This window comes from Lytechinus pictus, chromosome 3 (assembly GCF_037042905.1).
Source record: "Lytechinus pictus isolate F3 Inbred chromosome 3, Lp3.0, whole genome shotgun sequence".
NCBI lineage: Eukaryota > Metazoa > Echinodermata > Echinoidea > Temnopleuroida > Toxopneustidae > Lytechinus > Lytechinus pictus.
This window is the reverse complement of record NC_087247.1, coordinates 14,965,670-14,991,288: the sequence shown is the minus strand read 5'-3', so window position 1 is coordinate 14,991,288 and position 25,619 is coordinate 14,965,670. Positions and strand designations below refer to the sequence as shown.

Here is a 25,619-nt window from a genome sequence, read left to right as displayed (position 1 = left end):
AAACATACACGGTGAGTGTTTCATAAAGCTGTTCGTAAGTTAAGAGCGACTTTAAGAACGACTGGTGATCCTTTCTTAACGCTCTAAATAATCACCAACAAATAATGGTGAACGTCATTTACCACAAGAAAGGATCACCAGTCGTTCTTAACTTACGAACAGCTTTATGAAACGGGCCCCCGGGCAGTGTTTCATAAAGCTATTTGTAAAGTTACGCACAAAAACGCACGAATGGAACAAGTTCTTAGGACATATTCAATTACATAGGGATATCACATAGCACAAAAAAAGGATCACCAGTCGTGCGTAAAGTCATTCGTATCTTACGAACAGCTTTATGAAACACCCACCTGAAGCGATAGCCGAGGGTGTTCAAACTATTTCAAAGGTACCCAGTGTGAATATTCATGCCAATGCCCATACAAAATATTTGTATTATTTTGCTTTATAATAGAGTGATGGAATTCCTTGCTAACCGATGGATCATTCTCATCTCAAAACCATGGCCAGGTAGACATAATGCTTTACTATGACAACTTTTTCTTGATCTGTATAAACCTCTCTTTAAGAATGTTGGATAATCCTTTCCTCTAACTGGCCTTGAGCATTGTTGCTTTGCAGTTCCCTTGAGCCTTTTTAAACAACCATGCCTGTCAAAGCAGTCCATATTACTACATTGTAAGATTGTCCGTAAGGCAAAATGAATACCTGAGGGAGTTTCACAAAGATTTATGAGTAACACTTCGATTCCAACTGGCGTGCAGCATAAAAGGCATCACCCCATTGTTCAAATCATGCCAAGAGGATGCACGATATTAATCAATAGGAGTGCAAGTTTACATATCATGTGTGTATCAGCATTCAAGCATGATTCTAATTCATACCTTACTCTTTGTGAAACTCCTCCGGGTCACCTGTGTACAAATAACCTATCATCTGGGCCAAATTGCATTCATCATCCTGTGAGTCATGTTGATGCTTTATTTGTACAAGATCAGATTCATTATCTAGAGTGAATAATGGATCATTTCTGTTTCATAACAACAACAACAAAATCCAGAAAAAAAGAACAACATAGATATAGGCTCGTATTCTGAACTTGGGTTTAAAATTGTAGTTTAACTATGGAGAGCCAATTGGTGCAAAAATCTCTATAAGAACATGTTCAATTTATTAACTCTTATGAGACTCAAATCATTTATAACTGTCTAAAATGAAATATTTTCTTCATTATGAAAGTAAAGGGAAACATAATAGTAATATAAGAAATGTACAAAACAAAGAGAAATTCTAAGTTTTTGGCTCCCATAAATTTAGCAGAGTTAGACCATGGTCTAAGTTAAACCTGACTTCAGAATACGGGCCATAATCTCCTACTGTATGCTAGTACCAGTATTTCTATGGATAATACTTCAATAAATAAATTTTAATGTGATAGATTATCTGTATCACACTTCATACTGCAAGTTGTTATAAACAGGGTAATGAATTTAAAAAACATTATGAGAAGTGTGTGGCAATTTTTTTGTTTTATTCGGCAACATTCATTGCCAGTAAACTTCAAACAACCTCTAATGACAAGCAAACAATTTATCATCAAAATAGAAGCATACAAAAACTGAGTTTTACGTAAAACAACATAAACACATAGTGGATAAATGCGCTATTTGTTTTCACAAATTTCAATTTAAAGGGACAACTTAGAGTGGAGCTCGAAAGTCAGTGAACCCCACCAGAAAATTGAACATTTCAGAGTGTTCAAGTCAGGTGAAAAAAATATTACAATCAATAAAGCTTGTTTCTCTGGGCTTGCCAAACATTGAAGTGTTGTTCCCTACATTCAACAGGAGTGAATGAGTGCATTTTGTGGTGGGTTTCACTAACATTTGAGCACAACTGTATACACACCAGTGCTATGCCTAATGGAATAGTTCTATTTCCAGAAAGTATGCAGCTCTCAATGATGTTTATTCTCATCAGATAACACAATATTGATTTCATTAACAGAGACCACTTTTCAAAAAGACTGGCAAAGTTAATTACATTTTTAAACAAAAACACTAACAAATCATGACAAGGAATACACTTTTTGTTCTCTTCTCAATTCTGGAATGACTTCTGGACAAATAAAAAGTGTCTTAGATGGTTCATAGGGTTTTACTATAACAGCATATGAACAAAATTGAAGGCAATTAATAGGGACAAATATGGTAAATTTACAACAAGGGCATGCAAAAAATGGACCGTTTGCCGGTATTGAATAGCATTTGATTAAAGTCTTTCAGAGTTGTCGACCCAAGTCGTGCGACTTGGACTCAAGTTGCTACTTTGCTCACTAAATGCTTAAATGACTTGAGCCTTGACTTGGACTTGCAAGAAAATGACTTTTACATGACTATGAAATATTCCTTTTATTCATTCATCGAGCAAACCTTGACAATCAATCATCATTCTTTCAGGCTTTCATCCTTGCTACACTCATCTTCCTTGGCACTCGCGTCTGATCCAGCTTTCTCATCATCTGCCTTCACTCCCCCTCCATTACCCATCCCCAACAAGTCCTTCCCTGCCCCTTCCTGCACTACATCCTTGGGTGTTTCCTCTGTTGGTGTTCCTCCCTCCTTAGGTTTCTCCACAGCAGTATCAGGAGTTTCTTTCTCTTCTTCTGTTTCATCCTGGCTAGACTGACTCTCCTCAGGTGATTGCAGTAACGCATCCAGGTGGCCCTGGAACTTCTTGGGTTTGCGAGGAGTACCTGCACAAATAAAAAATAAAATGATTAATTAAATTGAATATGAACAGATGGGTGTTTCATAAAGCTGTTTGTAAGTAACTTTATACATGACTGATGACCCTTTCTTGTAGTAGTTCAGGTCCCTGTCTTACAAAGAGATGCGATTGATCCAATCAATCGTAACTATGGAAAGCCAACCACGTCAACATCTAAATTACATGTTTGTTTAAAATATTTTTTTATGAAGGACCATAATTCATATATTCCTTGAATTGTATATTTGTTTTGTATTATTTTGAACTTCTTGTTTTGAACAAAATATTGGCGATTGCCAGTGACGTTCTAATAAACTCAATTCAATTCATTCATATATTCAGTTTTCTTGACAATTCAGTAAAGGTTTGTTTACTAAGGAGATTTTGCAATTTTCCTGTAGAAAATATTATGGTATGGATGGATTTCCATACAGTTGAGATTAATTGGATCAATCGTAACTCTTTGTAAGACAGGGCCCTGATTGTCAATCATTTTCATTCCCAATTATTTTATTCCCATCAACTTATAAAGTTGAAATCCAAACTTTTTCATTGTTAACATGCATTTCAATGCAAATTTGATATTTTTCATTATTTGATTACAATTATAGCAAGTTCACTCCCGTTATATGAAAACAGGGAAAACTATGGATATTTTACTTAGCGCAAGAAAGTGTCACCGGTAGTTCATAAAATGATAAAAAGATCACAAGTCAAGCCCATAAGCAAGAAGAATTAGAGGAGGAAAACAAGAAGAGAAGGGATTGAATGCCCTAATTGAAAACCCTGGCTACGGGGCTACCAGTCGTAAATAAAATCGTATATAACTTACCAAGAGCTTTAGAATGAATAAGAACTGGCATTATTATGTCAAAAAAACATATGAAACTTTAGAACAAAAATCAATTAAAATGCAGGGAAAAATAAAAACATGAATGACAATATTATTTGAAATTTTAATTACTATATATACTATGATTCATTAATCTTTTGTTTTAAATTTGTGGAATAGTAATTTCCCAGAATCACATTGTACATCTATTTTTGTTTCCAGTTTTCTCAATTGGATATCTGCTGGCCATGCATTCTCAGTTTCACCCCTTCTCAGATTGGATTATAGAAAAGCAATCAATTGTTCAAATTTAATATGCAAATGAGTTGCTAAAATTAGCTGTATTGGCCCCTGGAATCAGGGTATATGTTGTTATCCACTGACTGTCTGGTTTGGATTGGTTAAGAAGCACTGTTACTATGATTAACTTTCAGAGAAGATCAAGCGGTCAGTGATAACAGCTTCCATGAAACAGTGTCCTATTTCCATGACCCTGTTCACACAATGCTAAGTAATTAATTCGGTCATTTCGGTGGATTCACAATAAATTGCACAACGTATCGGTTGCAGTGGACAGGCCAAAGTTCGTAATGCCTCAATGGGAAAAAAATCGATGTCTGTTGTGCGCGTATTTAACTCTGATGCATGTGATTATGCTGCGCTGGCCGCTGCTCGGCTGGCTTGCATAAAATTATGCTGTTTATGGGACAGAAATTAGCCGTATACTTCTTTGCGAAAGTTAGACCCTTCAATGAATTCTTCCTCCGTTTTTGCCACATAGTTTCATGTTTGAAGCATCACAGTCACATCACAGTACACTAGCACTGTGCGCTGTCTGCGCGCGATGTTGGCCACAAATTTAGAAACTGGCCTGTCCGCTGCAACCGATAGATGGCGCACTGTATTGTGAATCCACCGTAAGATTGATATACATATCAGCGATAGAGCCCTTACTTTTCTTCTGCGATGAAGACGTTGTGTAGGAGCTGGCCTTTGCAGCCTGTTCGACGGCAGGTTCCACGCGTTGCGGTTGCATCGGACCAACGTCCGGCTGGTTCTCCTGGACCGGCTTGATCCCTGGGGCATCTCCTGGGGGTCTGCGTAAGACTTGGGTGCTAGGCATGGGTACTGCTTGAACCTGAATGAAAAGACGCAATAGGTAGGTAACAGCTAAAAATATTCGCTATAGCTGCAGGAACACAGGCCCAAACGGTCTGACCTCATGGCAGTCACTTGCTGGTCAGAAATGCTTCTGACATGCAAGAAACGGGGATAGGGTTCTTGCCAAAATCCAGGGTAGTACAGTAAGGTCAGAATTATTCAGTAGTGTCATGTCACATTAGTCTCAATTCAATGAGCATGAAATGAACATCAAATATATATGTTTACCAATGTTTCAGATCAATATCTTGATTGAATTTATAAAGAAATACAGGGGAGCGTTTCATCAACAGTTTGACCTGACAAGTTGTCAGATCTGACAATTTTCCTTGATTCTGATTGGCTGAGAAGCACTGTAACTATGGTAACTGTCGGATAAAACAGGACTTGTAGGATCAAGTCCTTTCATGAAACCCTCCCCGTGTCTGCAAAACCTAATATTTTCAAATACATAACCTTGAATTAAAACATGTCATTTGAGCCGCAATAGAATGGTAGTGATATTCAATTTTTATCAACCAGACAGGGTATGTAACTCTGGCCATGATATGTTTCTGAATGGTCAGGGTTTATATGGAGGGTTTATGGAGCAGTGTGGCCCAGTGGATTAGTCTCTAGACTTTGAAATGTGGTCGTGGGTCCGAATCCCATACATGGCAAATTTTCATTCATCATCAAAATGATCCATATTGTGCTGCACTTAACCAGGGTGGGGTGAATTCCTGGGAGGATTTCTTTCCTTAACGCTTTAGCAGCCACATGGAGGCTCAGATACAGCCGGGGTAACAATATGATACAACGTATCAAGCACAGTAGAGAATAGTGACTGTACTATATATATAAATGGACAATTATTAAAACAGTCCTAAAATACTTACAAAAATCATGCACGTAACATGAAGAGGAGCCGTACCTGAGAAATTATTCGACCCTTTCTCAATTTAAGCGCTAAGTGAAGCGTAATTCATGCATGAAATTTGCAATAAACCATCTTAATGAATTGGGACCCAAAGTATCCACAATACTTCCCACATCCTGCACCACATAGAATGACTAGAGCAATACCTGAGAGGCCATGACAGGTTGCGCGGGTGCCTGAGAGAGAAACTTGGCCGATAGCGGCGGTCTCTGACCAGAGGCCCAAGATTGAGAGTAATCAGGGAACATCAGCTCATCCCACTTGATCTCAACCTTTTCAGCACACAACTGTAAAAAAAAAAATATAGGAAAATCTTTTTTTAAGAGAAAGGTGTCAAATAATAATAATAACAATAATAACGGTATATTTACCCAGGGTAAATATCTCTCCTGCAAGTGGCTACTTCAGTTCCGAAAACTGTTCTCCCAGAGCGGCCCTGCTATTATTATTACCCGGCTAAGCTAGGCTACCGATTCAGGTGCACACAGCTTTTTGAGGAATTATTTCCTGCCGGTACCCATTAACCTCACCTGGGTTGGGTGCAGCACAGTGTGGATAAATTTCTTGCTGAAGGAAAACATGCCACGGCTAGGATTCGAACCCACGACCCTGTTTGAAAGGCGAGAGTCAGAACCACTAGACCACGACGCGCCAATACTCATTGAGATTCCGCATTACAGGCTCTTGCTCATTCACTTTCTTTTCTCATGCCTACACCTCAGTCTATTACAATATACCTTTCATTTCATTTTATTTTATTTTAAAATTCTCATTAAAAACATATAACATACACTGTACAATTCAAATAGAAAGAATACACTGTATACAGATAACGATGCAAAAAATGGAAATACATACAATGTAAATGTATGAGAATATGTGGATCCAGATTAGGCCGATGGCCTTTCTAAGGCTTGGCTCCCAAAACCATAATTTAATTATAATAATCATAGAAGAGAGAGAGAGGTAGTATTACACTTACACTAAACATCAGGGTACTGTTTCATAAAGACTCGTTTTCAAAACAAATGCATAATTTCTATAAGTTAACTATCAGCCAATCAAATTGGATTATTTCGGTAGCTTAAAACTGTCATTGCAAATTTGCAGTTGTAACAAGTTTCATGACATGTGCCCCGAGAGATCTCATGTTGATTCATGTTCCCCTTACTAAAATTTCACCAATAACTGGTCATTGAAGTTTTTACCTCTGACATATCATTTCATGATGGCAACATCAGGTCCAAAGAACAAACTAAAAAAAAAATCATGAGTATTAAAAGGGACTGTTTTGTGTCGTATGAAAGATGAGTTTCTGATCTTTTCATAGATATGAACCTTTCCCAATAAGTTTGAATGATCACATGATCAATTATGCAAGGCTGAAATTTCTCTTAATGACATATCACTGCTATAGCATGGCAGAAATGTGTATCGTGTGCCTTATGTGTGCGCACTATAAAGTCGTTGCCAGATGTATAATTTGAAGAGATTCTTACCTTTTTCATCTCTGTAGTGAAGTTCTCGCTGCTCTCAACAAACTTCCTCTTCTTGTTCTGGTATTTTTCTTCAATTAGTTGCAATTCAGCTTCCAGCTTCTTCTGTTCAGAAGATTGAATAAATAGAAATAAATGATAGATACATGTACATCCACTTCCACATTTTCAAAATATGCCATCATCACCGTGACATCATTCAGTGAAAGAATTACATAAATTATACATGTAGTGAACATATTCTCGAGAGTAATATCTACAAATGCTGTGTCAATGAACAGGTTATTGCATTATATTTATTTGTAAATTAATCTATTACACAGAATGAATACATCAAGTGTTATTGTGCCACTCTCCTGCAACACAGATGTAACCTACATTTCAAGGAAAACACTTCCTCCCTCCTTCAGACAGTGAGACTGGACATGATGTCCTGGAGGCCTTAGCCCACTGAATGAAAGTTATTACATTCCACATGCTAACAATCTTACTTAAAGGGATTGATCACACAATGGGTGATATCAAGTTCGGTGTTGAGAGTTTGAAAAGGCTGCTGAACCGAGCTGCTCCAACACCGAGCCGGGTTCATAAGAACGATACCGATCGCGTTATCAATAGGCTATGACATCACGCCTATGCGCTGCGCTGCTGATCATCTCAACTTTACGAAAGAACTTCTCGATGACGAAAGTGAAATCGGGGAGAAATTACAATAAAATCTCATCATACAGAATGCAAAGGCTAGAATCACTTCAAGAACCCGAAAGAGTAAATATCAATGTCCATTAAAATATATAAGGCTCTAATGATTTGTACATAGGTAGGGACAGTGATTTTCCGTTTAAAAAAATTGCCTTTTCCGTTTCAGAAAATCTCAAATTCCGTTTCAGCATGTCAGAAAACGGAAATTCCGTTTCCCCATAGACTTTGTACACACGGAAAATTGACAATTCCGTTTACACATTGAATAGCAAAATCACAACACGCACACTCGACTCGCACTGGTCAAAATTTGTATCTGCTACTGTACCAACAACACAATAAAATCCGTTCTAATCGGATCTATGCGGGTGCATAAAATATTTTTACACACCCATTTTGCATTCATACATCCTCACCTTTCATATTATTAGCATTATTTCACGGTGAAATGATATTTCATCGATAATTTTGGGGGTTTTTGGACATCGTTATCATCAATCAACGGCTCTTGCCAATCCGCCATCTTGGATTTTAAGACCACGACATCGTGCTGTTACATCTTCAAACGTAGAGGGCAGCAACACACGACCGTGTAAGGAGTTGAACGATATGTGTGCATGTGAAGCCCAACACCCGGCCGGCTGGGTACGGGTACGGTGCGGGGTACAATCGAGTGTGCTGATGTCAAGTGCAGTCACGATGTGTGAATTGTCATGATAGTAGCAAAGTGAGATCGTGTTTTCTGGGTTTTTTGGGCCCTTTAATATTCTCATTTTGTTGTGATTTTGGAGTAATTTCTGTTGCTATTCTGTGTATTTTGAGGGAAAATACGTTTTCCGTGATTTTCCGTTTGAAATGCCACTTTCCGTTTCAAAAGGCCCTTTCCGTGAATTCCGTCCGTTTTCCGCGATCGCGGAAAATCACTGTCCCTACATAGGATAATTTTGGTTTGTTTTTTGTTTATTAAAATAAAAAAAGACATCTGGGTGGTTTTCCTCTTTGGATTTGAGTGTCCTAGGGTTAAATATTGCCTTATAAAATGGTAAGTAATTCCCATACCTGATGAACTTTGAGCGATTGGACCTGTCTTTTCAAGATCTGCATACGTTGATCAGTAACAACCGTCCTAGGGTCAGGTACAACAGCATCGCTGAAGATTTCGTTGATCAGCCGATGGTTCCGCTGGAAGCGAGCTGCAGCAATGTGCTTTACCGAGTATCCATCTTCTTGATCTAGGATAAGAATGAGTAAAACAGAGTATATTTATGTATATTTAATTTCCCATTAGCTTATACGTCATAAGCCTTTTAGAAATAAAGAGGTATGCGATGAAGAAATAAAAGTTCAGCATAATATAGAAAAGCATGTTCTCCTGCTTTTGTTCTTAAGTGTCTTTTTTTTATAATATACACTCATCATATGGCAGTAATAATCAAATGTAGTCATACATCAATTTGAAATGACATCGAGTTTAACAGTAAAATATGCAATTGGTGTACAGGAATTAAAATCCAAAACATAAAGTTTTACAATAAAATAGAGTTCATGTTTATACAATGTAAATAATCCATCTGATCCTCCTTCAAAATCAGATATATTCCAAGTTTGTGGATGAATTAAAACATAGTGAAAATATATTGATCCTCTACACAGTTTGAATGGGATATCCCATTTAAAATTTTTTTTTTTTTTTTGGGGGGGGAGTCTGGAAGAAAATAGGTACCAGTTATCAATTGCAATTGACAGACCAATTTTGACTACAGCATTATCAATCTAATACAAATCTGCAATCATGACTTATCATGATTTATTTGGGGACAAAAAAAATGATTTGCAGTCAATTTCCACCACAGCCTGAAATAGCAAGGTTATGTGAAATGTCCCCCCCCCCCCCGCCCATCTCACCAGGTCTATACTCACCATCATCGTCTTCGGCAGCTTGCATGCTCATTCTTGGTTCTGATTTGATACCACCGTCAATTTCGGATTCCTGCTCTATGGCCTGCTGAGCTGTGAGTACATCAATACATTCAGATTTGATTTCGTGAGTACAAGATAATACAGACAAGAGGAATCTAACTACGCCAACAAAAAACCTCATGGAGTCAAACTACTCTATGTATGCATGCTAGTAAAGTCAATCAGCCTTAAAGGGATCAATACCAATTATTGAAGGATAATTGAGAGACTAACATTTCAGTAAAGATGTTTGTGATTTCCAAGTATATATGCAGCATTTTTACCTTAGTACCAACTGACAATACATGTATGCAAATAAAGAGAAAAATATCAAGAAATGACATTACCTTTTCCTTTCGCCACCATCCATGCTTGATAAGCAGGCGAGTTGTGATAAGATTTCAGTGCTCTGTTGTACTCCTCCTGTGATTGTTATAGATAATACAATCAAACAAAGTTAATATGCACATAAGACAGATTCATTCAAACCTGACTTGTGGCCACCAAACTGTCTGCCATTTGAAAAGAATATGTTATAAAGCTTGACTATAAAGGTCATCTGTCTTCAGAGGTAATTTTTTCCTGTTTCCATTGGGTGACCTTCATAGACACGGTTGTCTTTATGTCCATTTCTAAACAAGGGCAAAAATTAATAATGATAATAGGCATTTATATAGCGCCATCTATCTAGAAATATTCTATTCCGAGTCGCACAAGAAAAGAAAGAATGAGAAAGTTTGGATGAGTGTCAAAGTGCCAATAACAAATACTGTTAGAAAAGATAAGACTTCAGTTTAGATTTGAAGGTCTCTAATGATGGTATACTTCTTAAATTCAACGACAAACTATTCCAGAGAGAAGGCGCTGAGGCAGAGAAAGCTTAGCACCATATGCTACATGTGTCTTGGGAGTCTCAAGAAGTTGCTGGTGTGACGATCTTAGGCTACAAGCTGGTGTATAAGGCATGACAAGGTCTTGTAGATATTTTGGTGCCATACCATTTCCTTTCGTTGACAGGGGGAAGTGAGAGACGGAGGTTAAGTCAGAAATTCATTTGCAATCACTTACAAAATGCAGTGCTATGTTGCAACTGATCAATTTTTAACTTCCACAATTCCATTCACATTTTCTGTTGCTAGTTGCAGGCCCGGGGGCAGTTTAATAAATCTGATGTAAGATGCAAATGACTTAACACACGATTGTGGAACCTTTCTTGTGCTAAATACCATATCCCTATGTAGCTGACTTAGTAGTAGTACCCATGAACATGTTCCAGCCCTTCATCTTTACGAACAACTTTATGACGCACTACCTAGTCAACTGCTAGACTCATGCAACAACTTTTGGCATGCAAAGGGTGAGGAGTTTACCTTTTCGATTTCATACTCTTCGGTGAAAACTTGTTTGCCGTCCTCCGCCAAATCTCTCCACATCTGACCGATGATCTTTCCGATCTCCCACAGCTTCAAGTCTTGGTTATCATTCTTCACTTTCTCCCAAACGCTGCGGCTGTACCTCATGTACGGCATCAGGGGCTTATCGGGTGGTTTAGGTGGCTTTGGGATGCGGGAATCGTGTGAACCCTACGGAGTAAAGCGTGAAAATTACACTTAATGTACTGAACCTACAAGGGCAATTCCTTAAAATGATCAACCTTTTTGTACATCCGTCCCCCATTTTTCTCAAGTTTTACTTCACTTCATAAACTGACCAAGTCATGGTCATTTGACAGCATTACAGGCTGAGGCTGTCATAAGAACCAGAAATCAGAGACAGAAAATTTCATGAAGGTCCCAAATATAGGGGGTCAAACGTACATATTTTATGGATTTGCCCATAAATAACATTTTGCTAATTGAGTTTGAATGATAAAAGACCTATTCTTATCGACAATTCATATCATAAAACACAACATTTTGAAAGTACAATATTCTTCAAAAAAAAAATTATAATTTGTCTTCTTCTAAATCTCATTGATTTAAATATCATGAAGACGTAGCATAAATCAGGGGCTAGTGGCAAGAAAGAGTCTTTGCAAGGACCATCTTTCCTGTCCCTGATTTATTATGATGCATCGTTTCAGACACCTTTTTAACAAATTATTTGCAAACAGAAAACAGTTTTTATAAATACAATATCTCGTGTCATTTTAGTATATAGAAAATTGGATTCATAAAGTGAGTTAAATAATGTTAATACTTGATTTACAAGAAGTCACATCAAGGTGACTAATTTGGCGCATCAAAACAAATCCGCGAGCTTCAAAGACAATTCTTTGCAAAAACCCTTTCAGGCAATCAGCACTCATCAATACTGTAACCTTGGTGCTGAATGTGACAAAAGCGTACATTGGATCCTTTCTCGTTCTTAAGTGTAATAACAAATGACATCTGCACAAGCCATGTTTCCAAACCATGAGCTCCAAACCACCTTGGTGGATATGGACCTGTATAAGAATACTGCCACATTCTTGGTATGAATTACAATATTTTTGTTTTCTTACCCCTTTAGCTGGGCTGCCTGATTTACCACCGGGTGCAATCACTCCAGAGGTCGGAGTGTTGGTAAATGGACGAGAATGGGCTAAGGAAGAAAGAAAGAGGAGAAATTACTTGATTGGACAAAAGGATAAAACAGATTTACAATACTCATACACACAGACATAAAAATTAAAACATATAATTGATTTGACATATGTATATTTTTTTAGATACATGTTCACTTCAATTCCTCACTGTTATTTACCACCCCCCCCCCCAAAAAAAAAAAGGTAAATCAATTTTAATAAGAATTCATTTGGAAGCTTTTAAACTCAATCTGCGAAGTTTTGAAACAGGTCACATCTGTCACATGGTCCAAGGGGACCGTTTTATTAATTATGAATGATCAAGGTAACTTTGGTATAATGAGGATGCAAATTAAGCCAAGAAGTGGCCATTCCAGGCCATGGATTTCAACTACTACCATGGAAACCTTCATATATTTTAGCTGCTGAGTCCTGTTACTCTGAAAATACTGATGATCATTGTGTTATGTGATATCTCACATATTCATTGATATATCAATACCTACATATACATGTATGTAATTAATACTTAATCAATTCTTCTGCAGGAAGTATAACAGGAAACTATATGTTTACCAATTCCAACTTTCTTTAGAAAGTATTACTCATTTTTCTTCTAGCTAAACCTCTGATGCACACTCATTTTATGGGTTTCTTATTTACTACATTCCCCCTTCTCACTAAATTGTCCACTCCCCCAATTCAGAATCAAGTTATAACATACAGATTATTATTTAAGGCTGTCCAACAACTGTCTGGCTATAGTCTTGATTTGACTGTGATAAAAAAGGTTCACTTGAGAACTCCAGTCAGATTGGTTTTGAGTTACAAAAGACTTTATGTTTTATACCAAATCAGCTTAGTCTTCTTAGGCGTCGAAATAGCCCAGTCTATTTAGGGTTAATAAGTACATACGAACTGTACATCTCATCTTCCTTCATCTTCATTATAAGGGGGTGTTGCAAGAAAATATTTGCGATCACTTGCAAATATTCTGTTCTAATTTTACAATTGATAGATCAAGTTTAGCTGTAGCAAATCAGATTACACTCTTTTTTTCAGGAAGCAGATTAGCATAGCAATCAATCACAAACTTGTAATTAATTGCAAGACTTATGATTGATTGGGGACCAAAAATTGAATTGCAATTGATCACAAGTTTCTTGCAACACCTCATAAGACTGGTTGAAAGCCAAAGTGCCATTGATCTGACAAATTCATAAAAATAGATTTCTTTTTTAAAAAGGACCCTGGTGTACATACATGTACATTAAAATTTATCTGTAAAAACCTAATTACACACTTGCAAGAAAGATGATTTTCATGCCAAACACTTACAGGATTGAAGGGATGTATTCATAAACCCTCCCATACTCCTTCTGGAAGCTCCAGACATCTTGATTGTTCTAACCACCTATGAAAAAAAAATATAACAGGATCTATGATCATTCATATTTACCAATCAATGGTTAGCACAATTACATATAGGCCTGTGTAATGCCAGAAGAAAGCGAATTTTGAAGACAAACAGATCAGGATCAGCCAGGTTCTTCTTTGATCGCTCGATCACCATCAGCACAGCTGATGACAAGGACATGAGCAAGCAATAACCGTAAGTAACGGTCTATTAACCGCACCTTTTTCTCGGCGGGATAGAAGCAAAAGTCGGGGGTGCGGTTTATCCACGGTGACGGGTCTGAGCCAGCCCGTCGTAACCCCTCTGCCAGTTCACAACACATCGAGTGGCCAGGCGTAGCCGCCCAGGGCAATGTCGTTTAGAGGGGAATGAGCTGTGGGTAATGAGAAGCGATTATAACAAACGCACCCACCTTCATGACACTAATTTCGAATTTATTCTCGGTTCAAAGCAGCGAAGTTCCCTGGCTAAGTTCAAAGAGAAGCCAAGCATACTCGGTAATATTTTGTCACAGCTGATCGAGCGCAAGAGTTGAGTTAGCTGAGCTAGCTTGCATTGTATTGTGGTTTCAGTGCGACTTAAGCTGGCGCTATTCATTTTAACCCTCGATCCCCTCCAAAGTCCCGTTTCGCGCCAGCTTATTTTTTCTTTCCTGTTTGCTTTTCATAAGATACCACCTACACCACGCAACGAGAGAGACGGCACGAAGCCGTCAAAACAACTGTAAAAAATGACAATTTCTTTGTTTCTTGAACCTTCCTGTAATCCCGTATCCAAAATTCATGCCAAGACATCGAATACTAGACAAATTCTGAAAGTGATTGTGAGTTTGTGATGCAAGAAATGTGAATGTTTCTTCCTCCTACGGCGGGAAAGACACAGATCATTATTTGATAAGATGTACTGACACTGGTACCGTATCGTAGTTTGCAATGTACAAGAACGGCAGTGCTGTGTGTGTGTACACCGTGACTGTGTAAGTGGCCAATATTGTAGGGACCTTTCTTTCTTGCAAACATTTGTAGATGAATCAATCAAGAACAGCAGATTTCTGCATACCGGTAATCTCTTTGGATACTTTGAAATCTTTAACTTAGACTTAGTTTTTGTTTCTTCGTACCTCAAATATAATGTGAGGATTTTTTTTTTTTTTTTTTCTTTTTAGTCCAAAGTAGTTGGGGGTGCGGTTTATAGTCCGTTACTTACGGTACTGGTGGGGAAATTTGTTGTTTGAAAGTGGCCGGTGCGAAACTGCATCAGCGCCAGCATGCCATGGCGACCTTCCTTGCACGTTATTTACTAATCGCCGAGCCCGCGACGCAGGGCGCTTTGAACTTCCACGTCTGCATGCGACGCTATGCGGGAAGTGCTGGGGACCAAAGCGGCGACGCGATGCCTTGCTGAACAAAGAAAGCAAAATGGCACAGTAGAAAAAGATTTGTTATTTATAATTTTCATTTTTTACATCATCACACAATAAAATCAAAACAATTTTAGGTTTGCTTAACAATGAATAGAATTACACATATACTTACCTACAGCAAGAACAATATGTTTTCTCCCAAATGTGGAAAAAAAAGAAGTCTTTTACGGCAAGTTTAGTTTTTTCCGGCAGATTCTTCCCCGATGTAGTCTAATTTTCAGACGGCAATTTAGTTTTATTTTCCAAGAAGATCGGAGGATCAAAACAGAGAGGGGGGGGGGGGTTCTTCTTTTTATTTGGCAATCAGTCAATTTGACTATTTTCGCCATCATAAATATTGTATTATTAACGTTATTTTCTTTGATTTTTTTTTTTATAAAGTAATATTCAAATATTTCTTTCTTATTCTTTTTTTTTCTTTTTCTCTTCTTTTTCTTTTCTATTTATTTTTATTATTATTTTTTTTTTATTTTTAGGTTATCTACAAGGATTTAAAGTCGAGAAGGTGTGTCTCAAAAATTAAAACCAGGGCTTTTACTGAAAATATGTTAGATATATAGGTCTACTAGTATGCAAGTAAACCTATAGGATGGAGATGACAGAGAAAAGAAATGAAGAAAATCACAGCTCCAATCCTACACTCGTATACCGGAGTATATAAGCTGTTTCAACTTATCTTTTGGTTTACAGTCCTTTTCAGGACTACATTCAAGAAAGATTACTCTACTCTCAAATTTCCACTTTCTCGCCTATCCATTTCTTTTCTTTTTTCTTTTTTCTTTTTATTTTTTCTTCTTCTATCCACTGTTTCTATAATACTCCACATGGTGTACCGTACGTAAACCACATCAGCGAATATTAATTCTATATAACAAACTACTTAAATTGCCATTTCATGACAATTTATCAAAATTATGGCTCGCGATTTGCGCTCGTATTGATTGTTGAAAATAATTTTATTCACACATGCATCTTATTCATAATTACAAAAGTGCATTAAATGTACAGTTTTCAGGCCATAATATTAACAGATTTCACGCTCTCATTAGGCTTATTAGATTAATAAATAAGATTAATATAATATTAATAATCAAATTAATTGTCCCTTTTTCAGAATGGAATATCGAAAAGTGTCATCTCGCGCTTAGGAGGGAAATAGGAAGGTAGTTATCATTCACATGATGACAGTAATGTTCTCAGAATGTCCCGGTCTTATGTCAAAACTCAAATGATAACAATGAAACACATCAGCTCTTATTTAAAGGAGAATGAAACTCTTGGAGCAAGTTAGCTTTTGTGAAAGCAGCAAAATCAAAGAATAAGATCAACAAAACTTTGAGTAAAATAGGACTAGCAATAAAAGAGTTATGAGCATTTGAATGTCGAGATCACTAATGCTATGGAGATCCTCCCATTGGCAATGCGACCAAGATCTGTGATGTCACACACGTACAACTCTCCCATTTGGACACTGAAAATATACCCCAAAACATCTCTTTTTGCTCATTCTAATCATATGACAAACGATTCATCAATGATATAATGTTGTGAAACCTCTGTACTTGTCATCTCATAAAGAAAACACCTCACCTTGTGATAGACTCTATAAAAGTGAGAATATAAGTGAAATAAGTACTAAAGTAATGAGGGAGTTGTACGTGTGTGATATCACAGATCTTGGTCGCATTGCCGTTGGGAGGATCTACATGGCACTAGTGATCTCAATATTCGAATGCTCATAACTTTCTTATTATTCATTCAATCTTCCTCAAACTTTCAACAATATGTTTCTTTGATTTTTCTCTTTGATATGGATTCAGCTGGTTTCAAGGGTTTCATTCTCCTTTAACAGTGATCCATATCCACCTCACCATTTTTCTACAAAGTGCTTGAAATACAGAGCTTAAATTGACCCTTTTTCAGATCGGAATATCAAATATTTTAAGCTCGCGCTTCGCGCTCGCTTTACTCATCCTTTTCATGATTTACAAAACATGAATAGAGTGTCCCATTTTTAGGTGTAAATGTCTTTTTTTTTTTTTGGTTGAGTTATATACTTATTCTTTTCATGATTACAAAATGTGCTTAGAATTTTTATTCTTCAGGTAGAAAATGTCAAAATTTTCAGCTCGCGCTTCGCGTTCGCATTATTTGATTGTTGAAACAATATTATTATGTAACGTCTTCATAGCTAACTGCAAGCAGCTGTTAACAGATTTTTTTTATCAGATCAAAACGTATATTAATTATTTAGTTGGATACACATCTCGTTTAGGATAAAAAAAAACATAGCCCAGAATGTTTTAATTTTAGGACAAAATATATGAAATGAAAAATAATTTAAAAAAATAGCTCGTGCTTCGCGCTCGCTCTTTTTTAAAAGGTTTATGAGATTATTATATATATATACGTTGATTTATAAGATTAAAGCTTGTGTGACTTTTAGGACTATATACCCCTTCAAAGAAACAAACAAAAATCAACTTCGAGCGGCCGATCGGGGAAAATGTGGCTGAAAAAAATTCCGCCCCCCAATTGGCGAAGGCTGGATCCACCCCTGATACGTCTCAAATAGCCCAGTCCTTTTAGGGTTAAGGGTGTTGTGATAAATTTATGATCAACCGTGACTAGTTTTGTTGTTAAGCAAATTTCATGAGTGAACACAAATTGCACTTAATTTGGGGCAGCATTTCAACTTTATCACGTGGATCTCAGCAATGTGATCATGAGAGTCGGGAGAATATAGGGGATGAGATAGGACTCGAGTGGGAGAAGAGGTTGATGGAAGGGTCAACAGAACATTTAGCCCCCCCCCCTCCCTCTCTCCCGCCCTCACCTCCTGTTGAGAGACTGATTGCTATTACATGTACGCATGAAGTCCAGAGCAGGATGTTGACTTGATGATAAATTCTGAATTGGGGAATCAACCTTACCTATCAATCATTAATTTTTAATCAACAATTAATTAATAAATCAACTCATTCAATGTGCGATGTGATCAACCAAACATTCATTTTTTTTCAATAAATTATTTCATAAATCATCATAATCAGTCAATATCTTGGTAATCATTGGTGAGAGAATGAAAGGAAGTGAGGTACGTTCAACTGAATAGGGACATCATTATCTAAGAATTATGAGTCGCATCTAATATGTTTTGAAGTCGGAAGTAGAAGGGTGGTTAATAGAGACAATAACAGCAAGTTAAGACAGTTCAAGGAAATACAAAGATGTTATCCTTACAATGAGTAAATTAATTAGCACTAATTGGATCATACGTGATCTACAATGCAAAGAGTGAGCAACAGTGGACCGACATGACACTTGATTGATTGATTGATTGATAACGAATTTATTTCATTCCACTTCATTCTCATTCTGAATTTCCAATTTCCCCAATATGATTGTTGGACATCCAGAGATAATTATTTGCTATAAATTTTCCTGGCATTATTATGCTGTTCAGGTTGGCGTAAGGACTGATTCCACTTCCCTTTTCCCCGGGCCTTTTCCTTATACTTCACCCCCCTCTCTTCCTCTTTATCTATATTCCCCTCTCACCTTTTTCCTCTCTACTTCCTAACCTATACCATATACCCTTTCTTTTCCATCAGCCCTTGCTTCCTCATTCTCCCCATCGTAATCTCTTTTCGTTCCAACATTATTTTATCATCATCATCCGTACAGTCCACCAGGTTGGTGTATCATCGTACCGTGTAGAATTAAAAAAAAAAAAAAAAAAATCAGCGCAGTCTTAGCGCAATTGGATTTTCTGCACCTCAGCCTTGAAGCTATAGCTACCGAAGTGCAGTTAACTGTAATGGCAGGGAGAATATTCCACAGTCTAATGGCATCAGGAATAAAAGTTTTCTGATAAGTAACAGTGCGAGCATGTGGGACGTGTAACCTCATCTGATGACCACGAAGCGAAGTGGTCATCAGAAGCATTTATGTATGCCAGACTGTAATATATCATATAATTTGCCGAAGAAAATCACACCTTTTATATATATAAAATATAAATTCAAGATTTAGGTCTTCTTATAAATATATACATATACACATACAGTGCGTATATAAAAAAACGGGACAGTTTTGAAAAGTCTTTAAAAAAATTTGTTTCAAATTATGATATCTATATTTCGATGTTAATAGATGCTCTGAAATCTTATCTTTGAAACGCCATTTAAAAAAATAAATATTGTTCATGCTTGAGCGAACACGGAAAGTTTTTGTAAGGGGTACAAAAAGAGGCTTGCGCCAAAATGGCAGAATGGTGATCCGACTTCTTGCTAATCAGCAGACTTCCTCTTAACCTTTTCATTATCTTTGCCATAACTTTGAATTATGCTGTCAAACTTTATTTACAAATTTATTTATTTACTTGAATTATTTTGTTTTTCTTTTAAACTTCTTTTACCATTGAATTTTCCTTCATAAGTAAGAAAAAAATGCTTTTTGTCAACCCATGCAAGAAGATTTGCATTATTAATTGCGAAAACTTGTAATTATTCAAATCATTTTATTGTGTGAAACAATTTACATGTATGTTATGGTACCTTTAAAAGACATGAATCAATTTTTCGAGGGGTTATTGATTCATTGACCAAGTTTAATTGTGTGCTTGACAGGATAACCTGGAAAGGATTCATATCTTTCAATGGCAATGGTGTATTGGGTCAATTTCGAAGGAGCTAGATATGTCAGATTGGGTAAAATGTATTAAAAATTTGTGAGCGAGCGATGCGAGCAAGCAAAAATTTCCACTTATTTTATTACACTCTCCAATTTTGTGACAGATTTTGACATAATATTCAAAAAATAATATCATATTTCACTTTCTATCTTTCCTTTTATTTCGTTTCCACTTTTTTCTTGGTCAAGATTTCTTTATTTGTGGGGAGGGGAGAGCATCCCCGAGCCCCCGCCCATCTGTATGGCACTGTTTAAAGGGACCATACCATTTGTAGCACACAATGAAAGGATTTGGAAAAAAAAAAACACGCTCTCCCATACTCCGGTTGAAATTTTTGCTTACAGAATATTCAAAGCTAAAAGAGAGCATATATTAAAAAGAAACAACAAAACAATTCAAGCAAATACATAGATTTGAAAATAAATTTTGACCGCATAATTAGAAAATTATGGCAAAGATAATGAAAAGGTTGAGAGGAAGTTTGCTGATTAGCAAGAAGTCCGATCATCATATTTTTCATTTTATGCCATTTTGGCGCAAGCCTTTTAAACCCAAACAATTATGTGTTCGCTCAAGCATGAACAAAACTAAATTTTCTTAATGGCATTTGAAAGATAAGACTTAGAGCAATATTAACACCAAAATATAGACATCATAATTTGATTTTTTTATAGACTTGACTTTTCAAATCTGTCCCGTTTTTTTTTAGATACGCACTATATATATGTGTATATATATAATGGTTTGGTAAATGCCGTGAAAATAAAGTCGTATATTTTAAAAGGAGCATAGCTCTAAAAAATGAAAGGTAAAGTCACACTCTTCGTCAGTGCCCATATAAATATATAGATATATTTATATATATTTATATATATTTATACATATTTATATATATTCATATATATTTATATATATTTATATATATTTATATATATTTATATATATTTATATGTATTTATAAATATATATATATTATCATTTTATGGTTCTTTCACACTCAACGTTATGTTTATTGGTTTGTCAGCACCACATCGTCACGCCTCTCACTCGGCATATCATTATCTTCTTCTTCTTCCTCTTCTTCTTCTCCTCCTCTTTCTTCTTCTTCTTCTTCTTCTTTTTCCTCCTCCTCTTCCTCTTCTTCGCCTTCCTCCTCCTCCTCAAAATAATTGACATTTGAAAAAAAATCTAATGAACGACGTCGCGCTCTGCGAGCGGTACTTGCTCTCGAATCTGGTTTAGCGCCCCCTCTCGGATTTATTGAGAAATTTAGGTTAATCAATTTTGTTGTGTCTGCTGTGGTTTTCGAAGACTGACGCATGATATTCCTGTTTTCCTTCTGAAAACAAGTATTCAGCATCAAAATGGTGTTCGAATCCCTTGTTGCAGATCTCCTAAATAGGTTTCTTGGTCCTTACGTCGAGAATTTGGACGCTTCACAGCTGAAACTTGGCATTTGGTCCGGTAAGTTGTCTGTTTTTAATTTTAATCATGTCGGATGTCGATCTTCCACTTTCCAGTTCCAATTCAGATCCAGGCCCCAGGGCCGGGCAGAGAGGCGGCCGGCTGGCGGCAGAGCAGAGAAAAGTACTAGGAGACGTCCTGGGCCCCGTCTTACAAAAGAGTTGCGATTGATCTGGAAAGCCAGCAAAGTCAACACATAATTTTCATGTTAAAAAAAATTTCTAGATATGAATTAGACAGCTGGCAGCCGTCTGTTTCGAGGAGTTTTTTAACATTTTTTTTTTTTTTAATTTCTCCTCATACACAGACGGCTCGCTAGCGTGCAGCCACCATTAGGGGACTTGCAATGCAAAATCCCCCCGTCGGGGCTCTTCAATTTTTGTCTTTAATGAGTAAAAATTTTGAAAATTCACGCGACCAAAATGCAAATTAATATTCCCTCTTGGCATCAATTGCCAAAAAACTGAGAAAAATCAAGTTAAAAGGAACAAAAACAGTGACTTACCTCGGGTGTCGCGCAAATTCACTTCCCCGTTTTATCCGATCTTAAGTACATAAACATATGGCCATTGAGTCCCCTGTACAGATCGCGCTAGAACTTTGGTCTCTGTATTTGGTGAGTGAAGCCAACGGAGTTCAGCTGAACAACCAACATAACAGAGACCGAAGCTTTTGGTCTAGATATGAATGTACCCATAAATTCATTGATTTCTTGACAATTTGGTGTGTTTTTCTTTGTTAACAAAGTCAAAGGACATTTTGCAAATTTCCTGTAGAAAAAATTATGACACTGATTCACTGACTGATGCCCGTATTTCCATATAGTTACGATTGATTGAATCAATCGTAATTCTTTGTAAGATGGGGCCCAGATGACAGGTACTACAGGACTCAGCCGCAGCTTGCGAGGAGAGCCGCCGGCAAGTGGCTGAGCTTAGTAGATGATGAAAAGTAACGTTAGACATTGTCACTGACGAGTTTATCACAATATACCTCAGACCAGCATGACCGGTAGAGGCGCACGGCCAATATGGGAGACTCTCCAATATGGGAGACAATCTCCCATATTGGAAAGTCTTGCTTTGCAAAAGAATAAAGGAAAAAACACCAACAAAAGTTTATTTTTTCCACTCAAAATTTTGTCTCCCTAGCCCTAGGTGGTTTCAGACTGCCTCGAAGTTCGTCAGTTCCAGATATTTTCTGACCCTGAGCAGAAAATACCAGGTAATATTGGCAATGTGAAAGCAAATTATGCGTAATCTCCCCGAAAGAAAATACCCACTAAATAATAGGTATTGTCAAAATTACGAGAACTTTCGCAGGGATTTTTTCCAAGGTCGCAGGTATTTAGGCGATGTGAAAGCAATTTACAGGAACTTTTAGCCTAGCGTGTAGTTGGGCGCGGGCGCCTTGGGTGGCTGCTTAGCTAGTGATTTTGAATCTCGCGCCTCGCTTGCTTATCAGATCATACTGTGCATGCAAGTTCTTCAGGAACTTATCCAGAAGGGTATGTTTTGGGGCGGTGTAAATGCAGGAATAATTAATGGGTATTTTTTAGCTTTAAAAAGTTCTCGTTATTTAACGGGGATTCTCATGATCGAGGCGGTTTGAAACCACCTACTGAGGTCAGAAGCCCATTTGTTTTGTGTGTGGATGACAACAAAAATCCTTATCAAAACAAAAGTAGACGATGAAAAGGGGTAATTTTTCATGAGGAATCTGCTTATCACGTTTTTATTTGCCGGTAAGCTAATCCTTTTGCAGCAAATGTAAACAAAGGAAATTGGTCTCCCAAACTGGAGACTGTCTCTGAAATTGGATACCCAAAGTCTTCACAAAAGTCTCTGATATTGGAGATAATCTCTCTCATTGGAGACAGTCTCCCATATTGGCCGTGCGCCTCTACTGCAGACCGAGGTAGACTAAAATGGACCCTAATTAATCCTTTTTCACAATACAGCGAAAAGGCCTAAATAAAAGCCAGAAACCAAGAAGGTTGGTCTCCTTAGACTTAGTCTTTGGACCTTACTATAAAGAAAGTTAGCCTAGCCAGGAGGCTCCTAGAGAGTAACAATCATTTACTAACGTATGCTTACTCTCCACGGAGCCAGGGATTGCATCCCATTCATGTGCGTGTACCGCGAAAAAAACTGAAACTTTGATGGCAACTTCTATTCCATTTTATTTTTCTTTCCAACCTTGTCAGATAAATGTGTCATTTATATTTTTCTTTTCTTCTCAGAGAAAGGGGAGGTGTTTCACAAAGAGTTAAGTTTGACTTCGAGTCACACTAGTTTCAATGCCGACCCATACATGATATGCAATGCGCATTCTTATTGATCAATATGCAGTAGTGTGCATCCTCTTGGCATGATCTGACCAATGCGGTAATGCCTTTTATAACGCATGCAACTAGGCATTTCAGAAAAATTGTAAAATATAAGGTATTTATAATCATTGCATTTTGTTTTTACTCTGAGATATAAACAATTTATTTTTTTGCATTGTTTATTTATAGAATGGAGTTATATTGAATCTATATATTACTGGTATTTCAAAATACAAACATGCCACTGCAAAAAAAAAAAAGGGGGAAAGAAAGAAATGCCATCATACAGAATTGCATTCCTTTGTAATCTTGATTTCATTTATAATTTCCTGATTTCAGTCCATGTTTCTAAAAAAGTGCATCAAAATCGAATTCTTAAACAGTAAACAACAAATAATTTAAAAGGTGCACATGAACCAATGGGCATTTTCACCACAGATGGACACAGAGGCAAAAAAATCAAATTGATATTCATGTCAAATGCTTTATATCTTTTAATAATACAAGACCTGAAGTTTCTGCGATAATTTTTTTTTCCGACTCTGGCAGCCATTTTTTATTTCAAAATGGCCGCCAAAGTATGGATACAAATTAGTGTTGAAAATGATATATTGATACATATTTTGTTTTGACAGATTTTTAAAGAACAGGTTTGATCATGATGTTTTCCCCTGTGATTTAGCTTGCTATTATAACACTTTATAAAATCCCATAGAAAGAAACACCAGTAATTCATTTATCTGATAAAAAATATTGATGAAGTATGTGATATGGTATGTAACGTCAGTTACCAAAAACATGAACTTATTTTTCTTATTTCCCAGAAAAGAGGATATATTATATGAAACTGGGTTGATTTCCTCCTTAGGTAACACCCCTCCCTTCTACACCAAAATTAAAGATAATCAATTAATAATCAAGCCATAGGGTACTGTACCATTAAATATGTGTAACGTCAGTTACCAAGTGGAAAATGTAATGTCAGTTATCCAGATGTAATGTCAGTTACCATGATAAAACATTGGTTACCATTTAGTGAAATGCAAATGTGGTCAATTTAATGGTGAAGAAATATTGTATACTTGTTATTATGTCTTTCACTTAGTTAAATCACACCAAAAGGAGCTTGCTATTGACTTTTTAAAGGTATAGTTCACAAGGAATACTATAGAAAATTATGAAGGAAGTTGCATTCCCATCATGCAAAAAAAAATTACTATGAAATTGTCTTCCATGTACTTACCAAGTACCTAATTGTTTGTATCAGACAATTTTTTTTTTTGGTTTTCAGGGGGAAGGGGTACACCTATTGCCTAAATCTGCAACATTTGATAAGCTTAACATTGCGATAAATGGGGGTTTCCAGGGCCCCTTTTTTAGTTTCTAGGATTCTTTTGAGCATTGCCGGGCTAAAAGTAAATTCCTGGTTTTTATACCTGTTAGTAGTGTAGATGTGTGATACAATTTTTGCTTTTGGTTTACAAAATGTATAGATGAAAAGTGAAATTTGACAGTTGTGATCAATGTTGCATGGATCTACTAAAACTGTGTCTTATTTTCTAATTTACATATAGTTCAGTTTCAGTTTAGAAGCTGATTTTTGTTGTTGACAGCTTAAAAAAGAAATTAGTAAAGAGAATGATTAAACAAATTATGAAGAAAATTGAAATCCGACAGATATAAACAAGCATTGCTTGCACTGATCAGAATAGAAATCAATAAAACTGCATCGCTGCATGAGATTCGGGGATGGGTAGCCTAGGGGAAGAGACCCTTATTCATTGTGCCATTTTTGAGGGGAGGGGGAGGTTGGAGAAGGAAAAGTTTAAAAAGTCAATATAAAACTGATGAATATATGTAAATGGGTGTATAGTCAGAAAAATCCA

At 36.7% G+C, this 25,619-nt stretch overlaps 2 protein-coding genes across 18 annotated transcripts in view; one reads left to right on the top strand and one right to left on the bottom strand.

Annotated features, from left to right (window-relative positions):
• Positions 1–206: 206 nt before the first annotated feature.
• LOC129255852 (SWI/SNF-related matrix-associated actin-dependent regulator of chromatin subfamily E member 1-like) lies at positions 207–15,481 on the bottom strand. 2 transcript variants are annotated; one of them, XM_064096470.1, is made up of 11 exons: positions 15,357–15,481; positions 13,743–13,818; positions 12,342–12,421; positions 11,209–11,421; positions 10,186–10,261; positions 9,800–9,889; positions 8,939–9,111; positions 7,181–7,282; positions 5,828–5,968; positions 4,556–4,739; positions 207–2,755 (listed from the first exon to the last, which is right to left on the bottom strand). In XM_064096470.1, exons 2-11 carry the CDS (start codon positions 13,798–13,800, stop codon positions 2,448–2,450), a joined length of 1,425 nt encoding a protein of 474 aa, XP_063952540.1. In that variant the 5' UTR covers positions 13,801–13,818; positions 15,357–15,481; the 3' UTR covers positions 207–2,447. The 2 variants fall into 2 exon arrangements, with proteins under 2 accessions (XP_063952540.1, XP_063952541.1); XM_064096471.1 differs by having other exon boundaries at positions 15,361–15,449.
• Positions 15,482–21,204: 5,723 nt separating this feature from the next.
• The window catches only part of LOC129255853 (intermembrane lipid transfer protein VPS13A-like), a 110,256-nt gene continuing 105,841 nt past the window's right edge, over positions 21,205–25,619 (top strand). For all 16 annotated transcript variants that reach the window (XM_064096467.1, XM_064096463.1, XM_064096468.1 and 13 more), the window contains exon 1: positions 21,205–21,404. In XM_064096467.1, the coding sequence (XP_063952537.1) occupies positions 21,305–21,404 (100 nt within the window). In that variant the 5' untranslated portion in view covers positions 21,205–21,304. The remainder of the gene's footprint in view (positions 21,405–25,619) is intronic.

Coding starts and splice junctions, on each gene's coding strand:
- LOC129255852 (XM_064096470.1), bottom strand. CDS start 13,800: ATGTCTGGAGCTTCCAGAAGGAGTATGGGAGGGTTTATGAATACATCC. Junction 12,422..13,742: donor GAATACATCCCTTCAATCCT/GTAAGTGTTTGG, acceptor TTTCTTCCTTAG/CCCATTCTCGTCCATTTACC. Junction 9,890..10,185: donor GATGGTGGCGAAAGGAAAAG/GTAATGTCATTT, acceptor ATGTACTCACAG/CTCAGCAGGCCATAGAGCAG.